Source organism: Rattus rattus, chromosome 1 (genome assembly GCF_011064425.1).
Source record: "Rattus rattus isolate New Zealand chromosome 1, Rrattus_CSIRO_v1, whole genome shotgun sequence".
NCBI lineage: Eukaryota > Metazoa > Chordata > Mammalia > Rodentia > Muridae > Rattus > Rattus rattus.
The window spans coordinates 121,653,499-121,671,285 of NC_046154.1; the positions used below are offsets into that span (position 1 = coordinate 121,653,499).

Here is a 17,787-nt window from a genome sequence, read left to right on the forward strand (position 1 = left end):
AGGAATGGGAAGGTCGCCTGGACCATTGTGTGCTAGCCATTCAGAGGCCTCGATTATGCAGGGGGCTGAGGGAACCACTCCATGTGACCCTCTCGGGTGGGACTCTGCAGCTGCTTCACAGCGCAACTCTCTCACCAAACTCCGCGCCCTTGCGCTCGCGGTGCCAAAAGGCGCCCGCCCGGATTGAAAAGGCGCAGTGCATGCCCGCCCGCGTCACTCAGCGGACAGAAGACGCACGTCGGGCTGCGGATTCCTCCTCGCATGCGGCTGCTCCTGGTTCTGTCACTTGCGCCCCGTGGAGGACCCCGTGAGCCCCAGCGTCTGCCTGGCGGCGGTGGCAACAATGCATGGAACTTCCCGCACTTCGGCCACCAGCGTGAACGCTGACTGCTGCATCCCGGCTGGCTTGCGCCTTGGGCCGGTGCCTGGCACCTTCAAGCTGGGCAAGTACCTGTCAGATCGCAGGGAACCAGGGCCCAAGAAAAAGGTACTAGGCCATTCTGGATCCCCGTCCCTTGCCTCTCATCTTCTATTGCCTTGATCCAGAAAAGGGGTAGAGAGGAACAGGGGAGAAAGAGATACCTGCTAAATCTGCGGGACAGAATTATCCGATTATCCTTAGCATGTCTGGTAATAGCATGGACTTGCAGCAGGCTGAAGAGAGGGCAGAGCTGAGCCGGAAAAGACCTTAGTGCGTTAGAGTCTGTAGGTACCGGGGCCTCTGGGAACCGCTAGTTTCCCCAGCGCTCGGGTGTCCTCAGCAAGGTGACAGAGTCTCCTAACTCCCACCTCGGTCCTTGCCTTCCTTGCAGACATACCCTTTTCGCTGGAGTCGGGTGGAGAGTACTTTTCTCCCTTTCTGTTTACTAATATAAGGGTTACGTGTTTGTTTTAAACAATTTAATTCCATTTAACCAAAGAGATAGTCCTTGGGATACTTAGTTCTTGGAATATATCCCCCAACCCCAACCCCAACCCCAACCCCAACCCCAACCCCAACCCCTTTTGCTTGTATGTTTGGGTAAGAAACAGAGGGAATGAGCCAAGTGATTAATTCTGATGCCTGTTGAGAGGTAGGGGAGCCCACCCTCGAGGGGACACCCAGTTAAACCTTGCAGCTGGCTCTTAAGAGTACAGATCCCAGCCGAGATTGTGCCAGGTACAGCTCTCTTACTTTGACCCCCCCCCCCAACCGCAACACACACCGTTGTGATCCCTACCAGAGAGGGAAAGTAAGACTCTTGACCACAGAGGGTGGGGGGCGCCTTAGTAGCCAAGGACTGGCAGACAGCAACCAGAGAATGAAGTGGCAAGCTTGTTTAAAAAAGGAAAGACCTTGGGTTTTAATAACCTCTTAGAGCTTTCTTGTAAGAAGTATCTTTGGGCTGCCACCTTTCTGCTGGTGCTAGAAAGTCCCTTGTCTCTAATCCCATGCTACACCGGGTTTTGAAGCTCACCACGCCTCTCTCTTTAAACGCAATTTAATTGCTTTTAAATGGCTTGCTAGCTGCAGGCAAAATTTCTCCGTGCTCGCTTTGTTCTGAGCATTTCACTGCTGAGTCCACTTTCGCCTAGTGCGGTCCTGGAGAATTGGGAAGCTGAGAAACGGGGTAAGAGTACTGCACCAGGCTTCAGGACTCACTTGAACTTAGAAACCACTTCTATTTCCGTGTTAAGGATCCCAGAACCTCACTTAGGGAGGAGGTGGTGAGTTTTGCAATAAGATGCATCCCGGAGCATCTGAGAGGATGCCTTTTTCAGCTGGTGTTTTTCCAAAGTGTGTGTGTGTGTGTGTGTGTGTGTGTGTGTGTGTGTGTGTGTGTGTGTGTGTGTGTGTGTGTGTGTGTGTGTGTGTGTGTGTGTCTGTGTGTGTGTCTGTGTGTGTGTGGTGGTGGTGGTGGTGGTGGTGATACTGTCTACTACCCAGAGTCCTTTATTTTCCACCCTCTGCTGGGGCCTTGAGGAATCATTCTCCCAGCAGCTCGTGGAGATTGGGTCAAAGAGAACACAATCACTTTCCTCAGTTCGGTGAGCTGCAGGGTAAACTTTCCTCTGGGTTGTGAGCCTGGCTGTAGCAGGTTGGGTAATGACCACTGCTTGTGTTGCAGGTGCGCATGGTGAGAGGGGAGCTGGTGGACGAGTCAGGGGGCTCTCCCCTGGAGTGGATAGGGTTAATCCGGGCAGCCAGGAATCCCCAGGAACAGACTCTGGAAGCTATTGCAGACCTACCAGGAGGACAGGTACTGTGAGAGCCCCTTGTTGTTCCAGTTCCATTTACTAACTAACCAAGGCAGCCAAGTACTTCATGAGCAAAGAACTTTGAAAGGCAAGAATTCTCTCTTCAAACATCCCAATGACCCTGTAAGAGAGATACGTTTGTTTTCTCACTTCAAAGATGAAGGATGAGGTTCCAAGCTATCCAGAAGTTTCTCCAGGATCACAAAGCTGGCCTTTGAATCTTTATTTTCAACCATCCAGGAAATAACACAGAACCTTTTTTTTTTTTTTTTTTTTTTTTTTTGTATTCTAGATCTTCTATCGGGCATTGCGAGATGTCCAGCCGGGCGAAGAGCTGACTGTGTGGTATTCTAACTCCTTGGCTCAGTGGTTTGACATCCCTACAACTGCGACTCCAACTCATGATGAGAAAGGTACTGCCTCTGAGAAGGTAGCCCCAACACTGAGGGTGAGCTGAGTAGAGTCCACCTGTTCTCCCGGGTTGGGGAAGGTGAACACAGATCTGAAGAATCTTTCTGTTCAGCTCTGTGGAAACCGAATTCATGCCCTTGACAAGGGAGAGAGGGAACTGCTAACCTAAAACCACAAGCCAATGGTAATAAAGGTGAGTAATAATCTGGTCCCCAAGGACAGAGGAACACTCCTTATGAACTTCATGGGTTCTTCCTTCTGTATTTCATTCCGAACAACAAGTATTTACTCAGGGAAGAAACAATAAAGAAGACTTGATATGCTACAACGATGACATCTTGAATTCTAGAGACCAAAACTTAAGCCCAGAATGCTTTTTAAAAGGCACAAGGGTGCTCTTTCTCTGTAAGGCTTACAGGAGAGCAGTGTATTTGAAGGCATTTGGAAGTATTGTGGTGCTTATAGCTGGTCCCTTGGCAGGTACTAATGTCCATACTGTGGAGTTTATTCATTTTCCCCTACTAAGTTTACTTAAGCAGACTCTGGGATGCCTCCCAGTTTCTTCTCTGATTTATTTGACTCCTTTCAAACCAAGAGCCAATCCATGCAAATTAAGGTGCAGCAAATAAAGAGAAAAACATTTTCAAACCCTCCACCCAGCACTGAAGGACACTTCCTTCGGGAAGAAGGCTGGGAAGTGCTAAAAAGAGCTAAGTTCTTGAAACTCCCGTTCTCATCCTTCACAAGGCATTCCCCTGGCCCTCATCCCTAACCCCTTGACAATTGTTTTAGCTTGTTCACAATTTCTCCTAAGAAGCTATTTATAGACAACAAAAAATGTTCCTAAGTATTTTTAATACACTCCCCTCCGGAACTGCCGCACTACTGTACCCATTTAGAAACAGGTATATATATCGATAAAAGTGTGGTAATTAGCACGCCATTCTTGAGTGGAACACATTATTCAGAGCAATGAGTCATTTCGCTTCAAAGTGTCACTGTCTTCTGTAAATCAGTTCTATTTGTTTTAAAATAGATTGGTATGTCCAATATTTGTAAGAATTGTACTGACATACTTTGTTCCTTGAAGCACATTATCAGATTCTTTTGTCAATGATAAGTACTACCTTACAGGGGAACCCGCAGACTCGGAACTCTCCAACAAATTGTTCCAGCACAGAACACTTTTACATAGGGATGACTAAACAGAAAAGCAACATGTTTAACCATGTACTCTATTTCAGCCACCTGGTTTTATAAATGCCATAAGGCAACTGATAATATAAAAAAATCTATCATTTCCCTGTTAGGGAAGGTATAGCCTATTTTGAACCTGATATTTCTAGACTGGGCATGCCTAAAATCTTTGAACTGACACTAGGGGAAGGGGCAAAGTCATTTAGGAAGAGTGTTTGACTCACTTGTCAAGAGTTGAACCTTAGGGTCTGCAAAACCTGTTGATGAAGTTAAGTTGGAAAAGTAATGTGTGGAACAACACGTACACACACCTGCACACCTCTGCACACACTTGTGTTACATTTTGAGAAGAGGAAGAAATAGGTAGGAATAGCACCTCTTTTTAACAATACTGGCTAGCGTAAGTCAGTTTTCGTTTCATAAAAAGATGAAGCTACTGTCCCTTCGTTTGTGAGAACAAAGCTTGCTTGGCTTTGCATTGGCAGAGTCATTCTGGAACAAACTGAAAACTCTTTTGTAGAGCTGCTACAAAGTGGCTTCTGAATTTCAGACACCCAAAGAAAACTCAGGGGTCACTCCTCTTTCCAAAAGCTGCTTTACATAGACATTTAACACAGGCAGCAGGGATATTGAGATGTCCAAATCTTCAATAAACAATTGGGATAGACTATTATAGGTAAATCCTTTTGTCTCCCCACTTCTCCTTTGACCTCTTGTGAAATAAACTCCTCCCCTCCTTTTAGACAATTTGCTATGTAGTCCTGGCTGGTCTGGACTATATAGATATATATATATCTATATAGATCAAGCTGGCCTCGAACTCTGAACTCACAAAGATCTGCCTGCCTTTGCTTCCCAAGTGCTAGAATTAAAGGCATGTGCCACCCTAATGGGTTCTGTAGTAGTGTTTTAGAAGTGTGAGCAGAGTGCACCTAAAGAGGGAGAATGTAATGTTTCAAGTAAATCTTAAGAGATCTACAATGTACTTTGGAATTTCCTTGTGGCCCAATCAACTTTTCTTACAGACATCTTTAGTATTATCAATCAATCACTTTAAAAAGAAACTGCATTGTATGCACACTAGTATGTAGAATTAGTTTCTAGCATCCGATTAATAGCTATCTTATATACCTGTCTCTGGATTGTGTTTACAGACCATAACAAGTCAAAAACAGTTATAATGTAAGAGACACAAAGAATTGACGCTGCAAGGGCACACAGGCACAGCATTTGCGGTAGAGAATCTGCACTTTAAAAAGCTGAGGACTTTTCTCATTTGTATATATTCATTAGTGAAATATATCTTGCTCAAGTGCTTTTCTAAGCTTTTATCTGTGCAACTATCTAGGGGTTAATGAACCGCCAGGTAAAACAACCGTTAAGCCAACGCTTCACCATCCTTAGAGTATCCGCAAGTAGTAGTTTTCCCCTCCAATCCAATCATATAAAGTTAAACCAGAAAATAAGGGTGCAAATAATTTTGAAGACTAGCAAACCATCATCCTTATGTGGGGATTCATTTGGTCACGCTCCAGGAAAACCTCAAGCAAGTGTTTAAGTCTGGGAGGGGGTAAAAGGGCGGAGAGAGGACACAAAAGACATTGTTATATGAAAAGGAATGATTACATATGGCCCATACATACAGGATATTGTCTCGCCTGGTAATGAGGCGCTCACGACTATTAGATTGGCCTTTGTTCAGTTTATCCGAACTCCTTGACATACGCCACCTATTCTGTAAACGCCAACAGATGGGCACAGGCACAGCACAGCCTCAACACTTGATTTAAGGCAACAGCTGCTCTCTGCTCTTCCCGGCTAGCCTTCCTGAGCAGGGCTCTTCCAAAGGAGATTTACTATGAGGGCTTGGTGGAAGTCTTCACTGGAAAGGTCCAGGTCACCTGCTTTGCTCTTTGAGTAGGCCTCTGAGGATGGAGGTGACAAGGGTTGACCATTTACACGCTTTGGGAGGTTCTTGATAGGGTGACCGAACTTTATTCTTGGTCTTAAGACCTTCATCCCTCAACCCCCCACCCCCGTGCTTCTGCCACGTCTCAGGTCAAACCCGGGCTGTCCCTGCTGGGCTGGTGCTTTCCTTCTGGTTCCCTTGCTTCTCACTTGTTCCTCTCCCCTTTCTTGCTCAGGGGAGGAGCGCTACATCTGCTGGTACTGCTGGAGGACCTTTCGATACCCGAACAGCCTCAAGGCACACCTGCGTTTCCACTGCGTGCTCAGCGGCGGCGGGGGCCGCGCCTTCCTGCCCCAGGAGCACGCGGCCCGGCCGGGCGCTTCCCCTGTGGCAGAAGGCCTCGGCCTCCCTCCGAAACCCACTGCCCCGGACTTGACGGCGCCCGTCCAGGCAGCCGCTCTGCGGCCTCAAGCCCAGGCCGCTCAGCTCTCCCAGGCGTGCGGGACGAGGGAGAGCATCAAGCGAGAGTCTTCCCTGGCGCCCCTGGCCACCTCCCCGCCTCCCGGCAAGTGGGGAACGCCCAAGAAGGGCAAGGAGCAGCCGGACCGCGCTCACAGTCACTTCCTGGGGATCGTGGGCGGCTCCTCAGCCGGCAGCGCAGGCCTGCCCTTCTACCCTGGCGTGCGCTCCGCTTTCAAGCCGGCCGGCCTGGCCCGGGCCGCTGCGCAGAGCGACCCCTACCGGGAAGAGGGAGGCGGCAAGGGGCCCGGGCTGGCCCTAGGCCGACTCCTAGGCGGGGGTCGGGCCGCCGGGCGCCCGGGCAGTGGGGAGAGCCCGGCGGGCCACTACCACCATCACCACCACGCTCACCACCACCACCACCACCACCCCAAGTGCCTGCTGGCCGGGGAGCCGCCGCCCGCCGGCCTGCCGTGTCCTGGGGCCCTGCGGGCCTTCCCCCTGCTCGCCGGCCACCCGGAAGAGGCGTCGGCCTTCAAGCACGTGGAGCGGGCTCCGCCTGCCGCGGCCACCGCCGCCTCGCTGCCCGCCGCGCGCTACACCGCTCTCCCGGCGCCCGGGCTCCCCGTGGAGCGCTGCGCGCTGCCGCCCCTCGACGCCGGCAGCCTCAAGGCGTACCCCGGGAGCGAGTGCAGTCCTCTTCCCGCCGTCATGCCGGCCTTCACGGTGTACAGCGGAGACCTGCTCTACGGCCCGCCCGCCACCTATTACCCTCTCAAGCTGCACTTGGGCGGGCTGCTCAAATACCCGGAGTCCATCTCCTATTTGAGCGGCCCCGCGGCGGCGGCGGCGGCGGCAGCAGCGGCAGCGGCGGCGGCGGCGGCGATCGGCCCGACTGAGCTGGGCTCCCTGGCCAGTATCGACCGCGAGATCGCCATGCACACGCAGCAGCTGTCCGAGATGGCAGCCGGGAAGGGTCGTACCCGCCTGGACTCCGGGACGCTGCCTCCAGCGGTAGTGGCGGCGGCAGGCCCCGGGGGTGGCGCCGGTGGCGGCGGTGGCGGTGGCGCCGCAGGCAAGGCCAAGACGGGCCACTTGTGCCTCTACTGTGGCAAACTGTACTCGCGCAAGTACGGGCTCAAGATCCACATGCGGACGCACACGGGCTACAAGCCGCTCAAGTGCAAGGTGTGCCTGCGGCCCTTCGGCGACCCCAGCAATCTCAACAAGCACATCCGACTCCACGCGGAGGGCAATACGCCCTACCGCTGCGAGTTCTGCGGCAAGGTGCTGGTGCGCCGCCGAGACTTGGAACGTCACGTCAAGTCCCGCCACCCAGGCCAGAGCCTGATCGCCAAGGCGGGCGACGGCTCGGGCGCGGAGCCCGGCTATGCTCTGGAGCCTGGGGATCCCAAGAGCGAGGACAGTGATGTGGATGTCTGCTTCACTGACGACCAGAGCGACCCTGAGGCTGGGGGCCGTGGCGAGCACGACCCCTAACGCTCCTTCCAGGGAAGGAGCAGGGACTTGGACAGAGTAGAGTGAAGTGGTGACAAGAAGGACTTGGTTGATATTGTCCCAATTCTGGGGATGGTGTCGGATTAGGAACAGTGAGCCGCTCTCCAGTTCTGGAGCAGAGTTTAAGGATGGGTTAAAGAAACACAGCCAATAAACAACCCATACACAGGTCTTGGATCTCCATCAAGCAGGCCCCTAGACTCTGGCATAGTCTCTCATCCTGAAAGCATTCTGGTGTTGAGGTTCAGGATCACATCAATATAAGTATCTCAGTGCCGTCAAAGGTGATGGTTTTTACTGCCACGCAATTTTAAAACGTTCTTTTCTGTGGAGGAAATCGTGCCTTTTGAAAAGATGTTCTGCGTGAATTTTATGTTAAGTATTTCACTGCATAGCAAGCAAAACAGTAGATGTGACACCCGCACACCTGTTTCCGTTTTATATCTGTTCTCCTGTCAGAGAGCACTCCTTGCCACATTGAGTGTACTGTGGTAGTGGATGTATAAATTGGTCAAGCTGCAATTATTTATGAGAGAATAGTGATAAATGTAAAATAACGCATGAATATAAGAGCACGCAATATATAAATTTAAAGATGCCCTATTTGGTAGCGTCCAAATGTTTATGTTGTTTTATGATGAATGATGTACAGTGAATATAGTACTTTGCCCTTGCTTCCGTTTTGTGCAATCGTTAAGAATAATAAAGATGCAAATGAGCATTCTATTACTTGGCTACTTCAGAGGACCCTTTAAAGACACAGTTTAATTTGAAAACAACCTCTGAGGAGACTTGACAACAACATAAGTCACAGAAGATTTATATTATTTGCAGAATTAATGTTAGTCAGAGTTGTATGGAGAACAGGAAAGAACTCACTGTCTTCTAAAACTATTGTTAACCATGCTAAGTGTTTTTATGTTCACTTCAAGATACACACACACACACACACACACACACACACACACACTCCTTTACATATGATTGGGGAACTAGAATCAGTATTTCTTGTTTGCCATTTTGACAGATTTTTACCATGGAGATACATAAGAGGAAATTTGCTCAAGACATATCACAAGTAATACACGTTAGTATTCATTCAACAAACACTAAAGGAGGGCCTATTTTATTAAAGATGCTTAAGTCCCCCCCCCCCATTTGTACTTCCAACAACTTTGTGCTGCCAGTTTTGGTCCCATTTAACAGAAGAAAAAAATGTCACTTGATCACAGTGTATGGGACAATAACTAGAATAACAAAATTGTTAGCAGTGACTGCATTCACTATGTTCAAGAAGTGTGGCTGGATATACGTCCTAGTAATGTTTCCCCCTCTCCTTTTAGAAGAAGAGAATTAGGCTTTTAGTTAAAGGTAGGTACACTGAGGGCAGAGGTGTGCAGCAATTTTAAGAGTTGATTTAAAGAATTTGCTAGCTTACTAGAAGCTCTGGACTCTGATGACCATGTTCATCCAATCATGTCCTTTGAGTCCTGAATCCTGACTGCTTTGCAAATCCCCACTGCTATCCCTGATTGGAAACACTGCTGTGGCTACTAGGTGGTTGCCAGGAAAGCCCCCCCTTTCTCTTTTCTTCTTTCTCTTCCTCCTTTCTTTTTCTTTTCACTCTTTCTTTTGGTTGTCTATCACAACCAAGAACATATGGTTTCTATTAATGGTGATCTTCAAAAAGATTTCTTCTCTGAGAAGATGTGAAGATGTGTGCTGGAACATATAGGCTTTTAGTGTAAGCAGGCTAGATATTGTTTTCTAGTGTAAGAGAAAGCATAAAGGGGTGTGGGGAGACAGACACACAGACACACACAGAAAGAGAGACAGGGAAAGACAAAGACAGAGAAAGACAGAGACAGAGAGGCAGAGACAACTCTAGTGGACATAATGGTAAATGTACATTTGTTGAAGAACTACTGGGCCAGAATCAGAGGCTACTTGCATTTCAGAACCACCCTGTTGCTTATTTGACCCTGTGTTACAAATGAAGACACTGTAGCAACAGAGGGTCTGACCCAGAAAGTGACAATTGTAACTATCAGAGACAAAACTAAAATTCAGGTGCATCTGATGTATTTAAATTAGCAAATTTAAATTTCCTCTCCTTGAAGCAGGTAGAGGATGATCTCGATACCCAAGATTTATCATTTGCTTGCTAAACTTACATTTCCATAATTCAGTTTTTCACTACCAGTTTGGAGATCATATTTTTGTACTTTGTAGTCTTGTCTTTTGTAACAATTGTCACTTGAAAGCAGATTCATCCTTGGTAGAAGGTTGAAAAGATTTTTTCCTTCTGAAATCAGATCTTGTCAGTGCTCAGGGAAAGCGAGACAGGCTCCCAGATATGAAACACAGGGAATATTATATGAACTGTATTTCCTGCACCTTATTTCCCTAGTTCAATTGTAATTGTAACTCTTGTTTAGTGGGAAAATAGTCAATAAACAACCAAGGTAAGAATTGTTTGGTTAAGTGAAATACATGGAGAATTGAAATGATATCATAAAACAAAACCACAGCCACCTGTTTCTTCCTATTATACTAGATTGCAACATTAAAAATAGAACAATTAAACATAGATTTACAAAGCTCTTAATTGCAGCTTGTTTGTAATTCTCTATAGGTTGACTAAGACAACCCCCCATTTGTTCATGCTCGAATTCTAACTACATAGATAATTACCGTCATTGTTTATCTCTACGTCATAGTCAAATCAGTAAAACACAGTCAGCTAAATGAGCCCCCCCCTCCGTCCCCCTGAGACAGGATTTTGCTATGTACCTTAGACTGGTCTTGAACTCGGGGAAATCCTGCCTCAGTCTCCCTTTCTTTTTACTCCCATTTACTCAACAGCTTTTATCTTGGAGACCGTAGCTCATTCTTAGAGCAAAGGCACTGAATATTTTAAAGATTTTAACAGAATATCAATCTTAAAAGAAAAGGAGGGCAGGTCATGCCTTTTAGAAGCGAAAGCCTTCAGATTGCTTGGTTTTAGTTAATTTGGATATTGAAAAGTTTTGCTAATTTAAGTACATCAGATGCACCTGGATTTTAGTTTTGTCTCTGATAGTTACAATTGTCACATTCGGGGTCAGACTGTCTATTGCTACAGTGTCTTCATTTGTAACACAGGGTCAAAGAAGCAACAGGGTGGTTTTGAACAATAAGAGGTGATACTAGTAAGTGGCTTAGCATTCTGCAGGGTGCACTGAAAGCCCTCACTCCTACTCTAGTAAGAATCCACTTTCATTTAAAAGACCCCACTGTAAGGAGAAGGGTTGATGCAGGGTTTTATACGCATTGGCAGCGTGCGCAGGACACCGGCTTTGTTCTTCCAGCCCCTGGTGAAGTCACATCAATTTCAGTAAATAGAGGCTTTCGACACTTGGAGAAACTTCAGACCTCTTGTTCGGTTTCCATTGTAAGTCCCGGAGCCAGTTCCAGAGACTCATGGCATGGAGAGAATGCTGTTCTCGGTTCCAGTTACTAAGTTTTGAAAAGCTTGCTGGACTCTGAGGGTTGAGCTTAAACGGAAGCACAGGGAAGAGGCGAATAAATGCACACCTCCTTTCTTTAGTCTAGACTCCTCTTAGTCTCAGACAAGACTTCAAGAAGTGCGGAAGGTCTGGCAGTGCTGGGGAAAGTGGCGTTAGTTACTCTAAGCTCAGTACAAATGAATGGTTAGCGCTGTGGCCGGCCGGAACTGAGCCAAACAGAGCCGGTCATTGTCGTTATTCCTAGAGCCCCCATTGGCTCATCCTTTGCATCCAGGGCTGCTATTGGTGATGGACTCAAAGTGTGCTGGAGATTAGGCTGCAGCACCTGGGTCTTGGGTGGCGTCAGGCTTGGGGCTCCGTGTGCTAGGGGCTGTCAACCCGAGTCCTTTAGCGACCCAGCTTCGCTTAAGTTTCAGAGAGGAGTTTCCGAATTGGGTAATGGAATGGGAATTTCACCACTTTTGGGAGCACAGCCCTGGAGCCCCAGGAGAAAATGTGCTTGAAAAGCCGCAGAGACTCGCAGCTGGACCAGCGTGTTCCTGGTCTGTGTCCTGCCCGGCTGCAGCAAGGATCTGCACACCAGCGCCCTGCGCCCTTGCCATCTGCCGCCTCCCCAAAGAGAAGAAGGCAGAGGCACCCGCACTGTCGAGGTCATATGTGACCCTTGACCACCCAGGTGTGAGCAGCACAGGGAGGATTCAAAAGACTGCGCAGCCCAAGTGTTTAGTTGCCTGAAGGAGCGCTCAGCTAGCTCGTTAGGTGACCTTCCTATAAAAGACGAAAAGAGAGCTTCTGCCATCTGCAACTATAGCTTAATTCAAGTTAGAGAAAACGTGTGACAGACTTGTTAATTCCTTCGACTTGGAAACCAACGGTCCTTCAGAAGGGACCAAGACTGGGTGGATAGCCCCTTTAAAGACTTCATTTTCAGTACAATATGTTATTTAAATTCAAGCATTTTACGTAAATAGATAAAAACTTAAAAGACAAGTTTATTGAAAAATGTAAAAGTCATATCATCCAAGGTAAAATTGGTTATTTGAGTTAAATAAAGACCAGCGTTTCACCTACTGTGAATAAATTTAAATGTTCGTCTAAAATGAAATATATTCGCTATCTAAATATCATGTCTTCCCTCTCTCCAAATTCGTACACTCCTTTTCATAGTTCGTTAACACAGGACATGAATGCAAATGCACACTTCCTATTTTTGATACAGACTCGGTAATAATGCTCCTGAAGTTACCTTAAGTAGTGGGTTGTTTAAAATCCAAGGTTCTATGACAAGTTGCATCCAAACGGAAGGCACTCAAAAATAGACTGGAAAGCTGTGGGTGGAGATGACTTATGTGACAGGAGACACATTGAGAAGAGATTCAAACGCAGATGGCTTTACATAAGACAGCGAAGGTCAAAGGTTTCTTTAAATCATTTTTTAATTCACTGAAAAAGAAGCAGATAAGAATCTATATTTGACACGGAGAAGTTCACTCCTGTATTATTACCATAAGGAAAATGGAGACATGACCAGGTCAGATTCAAATTAACCTGGGGGCGTGGGGGCCACAGCAAAACACATCTGTGAGCAATAAAATGCTTTCAGGTATGCTAACAGTCACTCCAATGGGAAGCGAGTCAATGTGGGCTGTCGCATTTTATAAGCTCATTTGTGATTTTGAGAAAGCAGGAGAAAGAAATGTCCCAGCAATCAAGATGATGTAGAGAGAAGAAAACACACAGGGAGCTGATAGGATGGGTTTTCTAAATTATTTAAGGCTAACGTACTGAAATCTGGTCCTAGGATGATAGCTTTGGCATCTAGAGCTATTTGAATACATATTGTTTCCCCCGTTTGGAAAACCAATTTGTGTACTAAAGGTTTGAATTGGTGACTTGGGCCCCCTAATTTTTATGTTGGCCAATGTTTTCATACAAATGTGTGTGTGTGTGTGTGTGTGTGTGTGTGTGTGTGTGTGTGTGTGTGTGTATGAGAGAGAGAGAATTAGCTTTGCCTTGAAAGCACTTATTTTATTAAATCTTTATTATTTCAGTTTATCTTTGTAATAGTTTATTTCTCAAATGAGGGAAATGAATCATGTTTCACAACCAGTGACATATGGTTCCAGGATTCATTCATTTTCTGATTGAATCCACAGACTTACTCTTTTTTTTTATCTTTATTAACTTGAATATTTCTTATTTATATTTCGATTGTTATTCCCCTTCCCGGTTTCCGGGCCAACATCCCCCTAACCCCTCTCCCTCCCCTTCTATAGGGGCTTCCCCTCCCCATTTCCCCATTACCACCCTCCCCCCATTGCCGCCCTCCCCCCAACAATCTAGTTCACTGGGGGTTCAGTCTTGGCAGGACCAAGGGCTTCCCCTTCCACTGGTGCTCTTACTAGGCTATTCATTGCTACCTATGAGGTTGGAGCCCAGGGTCAGTCCATGTATAGTCTTTGGGTAGTAGCTTAGTCCCTGGAAGCTCTGGTTGCTTGGCATTGTTGTTCATATGGGGTCTCGAGCCCCTTCAAGCTCTTCCAGTCCTTTTTCTGATTCCTTCAACAGGGGTCCCGTTCTCCGTTCAGTGGATTGCTGCTGACATTCGCCTATGTATTTGCTTACTCTTAATATACTGCATATGGTTTCTAAAACATTATTTACTGTATGAATGTCCAATAAATATTTGAAAAAAGTATTTAACATCTTTAGCTTTCAGAGAACTGTAAATTAATCTCATCGGAGTAAGACTAACTCTTATCAATAGAACAAATGACATCAAATGGTGGTGAAATTGTGGGGGAGCCTTTCACAGTGCTGATGTGATGTAAGCTCGTGCAATTATTATGGAAGTCAGTGTGAAAGTACCTTGAAAACTAAAAATAGAGCCATCATTCGAACCAGGTATACCACTTCTGGGTATATAACCCCTAAAAACTTTTAAGTCAACATATCAGAAATATATTTACATATCTTTTTTTATTAATCTGTCTGCATAATAGCTAAGAAATGAAGCCAGCCTACATATTCATCAACAGATGATTAAAGAAAGTGTGGTATTCATACAGAATAGATTTTTTTATTCAGTAATGAGGAAGAGTTAAATCATGACAGTTGCAGGAAAATGAATACAATCAGACTCCTTTACACTGAGTGAAATAAACTAGACTCAAAGACAAAGACTGCATGATTTCTCTCACATATGGAATATAGATTCAAAATTACATGTATATGTGGACACACATGCATGTGTGTAGTTCTTGAAAATAGACAACCAAGGAAGAGAAGGAACAAGTCTTTTTTTTTATTGGATATTTTTCTAAATCTACATTCAAAATGTTATCCCCTTTCCTGGTTTCTCATCCATAAACCCCCTATTTCATCTCTCCTCCCCCTGTTTCTATGAGGGTGTTCCCCCATCCACCCACCACCCCTTCCCACCTCTCCACCCTGACATTCCTATACACTGGGGCATCTAGTCTTGGCAGGACTAAGGGCTTCTACTCCCATTGATGCCCAACAAGGACATCCTTTGCTGCATATGCAGCTGGAGCCATGGGTCTGTCCATGTGTACTCTTTGGATAGTAGTTTAGTGCCTAGGAGCTCTGGTTGGTTGGTATTGTTGTTCTTATGGGGTTGCAAACTCCTTCAGTTTCTTCAATCCTTTCTCTAGCTCCTCCATTGGGAGGAGTTCAGTTCAATGGTTGGCTGCTAGAGTCTGCTTCTGTGTTTGTCAGGCTCTGGCAAAGCCTCTCAGGAGACAGCTCTATCAGGCTCCTGTCAGCATGCACTTCTTGGCATCAGCATTATTGTCTGGGTTTGGTGGCTGTATGTATATGGGCTGGATCCCCAGGTCTGGATGGCCTTTCCTTCAGTCTCTGCTCCAAACTTTGTCTCCATATTTCCTCCTGTAAATATTTTTGTTTCCCCTTCTAAGAAGGACTGAAGCATCCACCCTTTGGTTGTCCTTCTTCTTGAGCTTCATGTGGTTTATTGATTGTATCTTGGGTAATTTGAGCTTTTGAGCTAATATCCACTTATCAGTGAGTGCATACCATGTGTGTGTGTTTGTGTTTGGATTACCTCACTCAGGATGATATTTTCTAGTTGAAGGAACAAATCTTAGGGGGGATGGCAGGAAGAAAAAAGGGAGTAACCGAATACTCATGACATGTAAGCATGAGAGAGGACTTTTTGGGGGAGGAAAAGGGACATATAAAGAGTTGGTGCATAGAGGAGAATGAAGAGGGGCTGACTCAGAACAAAAAATATTGATATTTAGGTTGAAAATGACACAATGAGTTCTGTCCCCAGCTCCGAAAAAAAAAATGACACAATGAAATGAACTTTGTTGCATGTTAAGTAAAAATAATGAAAACATAAAATACCATAAAACTTTACTAGCTGATAAAGAAGGTGACCAGAAATTCCATTTGCCTAGACTCAGTAAGTACTTCTGAAGAAGTACGCTGACAGATGAGTGGGTCTTAGGCTTTACAGCTGAACGCAGATGTCTTAGTTAGGGTCTTATTGCTGTGAGCAGACACCATGACCAATGTAAGTTTTATAAAGGACAACATTTAATTGGGGCTGGCTTACAGGTTCAGAGGTTCAGTCCATTATCATCAAAGTTGGGAGCATGGCAGCATTGCACCATCCAGGCAGGCGTGGTGCAGGAGATGCTGAGTTCTACATCTTGACCCAAAGGAAGCCTCAGGCAGCTAGAAGGAGGATCTCTAAGCCCACCCCCACAGTGACACAGTTCCTTTAAGAAGGCCACACCTTCCAATAGTACCACTCCCTGGGCCACATGAGCAAACCATCACAGCAGAGTTTAAGTTAGAGATCAGCTTTGGCCTGGAATTTGAGTTCTGGCATATCCCCACAGTGTTCTCTCCAGTCCAGTGTAGCCTCATTTGCTCTTGTTGAACATAGAGATATGTACCCAGGGTTGGGTCTAGATTGGCAAATGTATGATAGCTCATTTCTGCTTAGAATATTTTCAGGACAGAAAGCTGCCCATTTCCTCTTCTCCTGCCAACTTTTGTGATTGAGGCTTGCCTGCGAAGTGGTTTAACATTGAAATGCTTTAGGTAGCAGCCAAATTCCAGGCAGGTGTCTCTTTGGGGCTTGTTGGTCTGAAGTAGCCTTGCTAATGGCAAGGCTGATGGTGACCTTAGTGGGGAGAACTCAGGGACAAACTAAAATAGAACACTAAGATCAAGATAGAACCTAGCAGAGGCAGAATCTTTGTAGATAACGGTGCAGGATGGGGCCACATTAGAACCAGAAGATTGATATGTAGGTAGAAGAGATGAGAGAGAGAGAGAGAGAGAGAGAGAGAGAGAGAGAGAGAGAGAGAGAGAGAGATCTTATATAGCTGGACCCAGATAGAAGGATTGTTATTATTTAAAAATTTTTAATGTATGTGTGTGGTGTGTCTGATTATATGCATTCAGACACCTTTGGAAGACAGAAGAGGGTATTGGATTCCCTAGAACTTGGTGCACAGGCAGTTTTGAGCCTCAGGTGAGTGCTGGATTCTTAACCTAGTCCTTCTGCAGGAGTAGCAAGTGCTCTTGGTCATTGAGCCATCTTTCCAGCCCGAGGGTTTATATAAAAGTTAATTTAGTGTTTAATCGTATTTTGGAGGTCCGACTATAAATAAGTATACATATAGGAGTCTTAATTCTATGCTAACTTATTTTTCTGTCAGTTTACTACCATTACCAGTTTACTATGGTTTACTACTACAGCTAATTACACATGCTGTGTATCTTGCTGTCAAAAGATTTTAGGAGGCGTGTACATTATGCTGTGTTCATTTTTTAAAGTGGAATCCCAAATTTTCCGAGTTTCAGAACTAATACCATGTGGATATATCTACTTTGAAAGAACTTATTATCATTTGATTCTGTATGCATGCATGTATGTATGTATGTACATGTTCATGTGTATGTATGCATGTGTGTGCATGGGTGTTGAGGCTGGAAGTTGGTGTCGTGTGTTTCCCTTAAATGCTTTCCATCTTAGTTTTTGAAACAAGATTTCTTACTCATCCTGGAGACCCAACTGGGCTTTGCTGCCTGTGTAGCAAGTCCTAAGCATCCTTCTGTCTCCGTCTTCCTGATGCTGACACGGGCTGCTGTACTCACGGGTTTACATTGGGGAATGGAAGGTAGGTCATTATGCTTGCAGAGCAAGCTTAATTAATTAATTAATTAATTTAGCAGACTTATTTTTGTGATATAAAAATCCTATGTGGTAGCCACAACTGGAGCCTGGGACCTCTGGGTGTGGATTTTCATGAGATAGTAAAATTCCTGATAGAGACTTGGTGAACACAGCCTCCTTCTAGAGACTGACGGTTAGGTAACTGTACGTCTGGCAAGAGCACAAAGATGGTCTTGGCCAAGTTGGCCAAGCTGGCAGTACTGCCACTGGCTGATGTATAGCAGTCATCATTGGGTATCAGCAGCGGCTTCTCGGGCACAGGAGCAGAGATGGTGCCCTTTCTTCTGGGGACAGGGAGGAGTCACATCAAC

At 45.9% G+C, this 17,787-nt stretch overlaps 1 protein-coding gene across 1 annotated transcript; it reads left to right on the forward strand.

Annotated features, from left to right (window-relative positions):
- Positions 1–200: 200 nt before the first annotated feature.
- Prdm13 (PR/SET domain 13) lies at positions 201–7,714 on the forward strand. The gene is given in 5 exon segments (XM_032903187.1): positions 201–255; positions 258–487; positions 2,109–2,240; positions 2,531–2,651; positions 5,991–7,714. Coding segments are annotated over 5 exon segments (2,262 nt in total).
- The last annotated feature ends 10,073 nt before the right edge of the window (positions 7,715–17,787 follow it).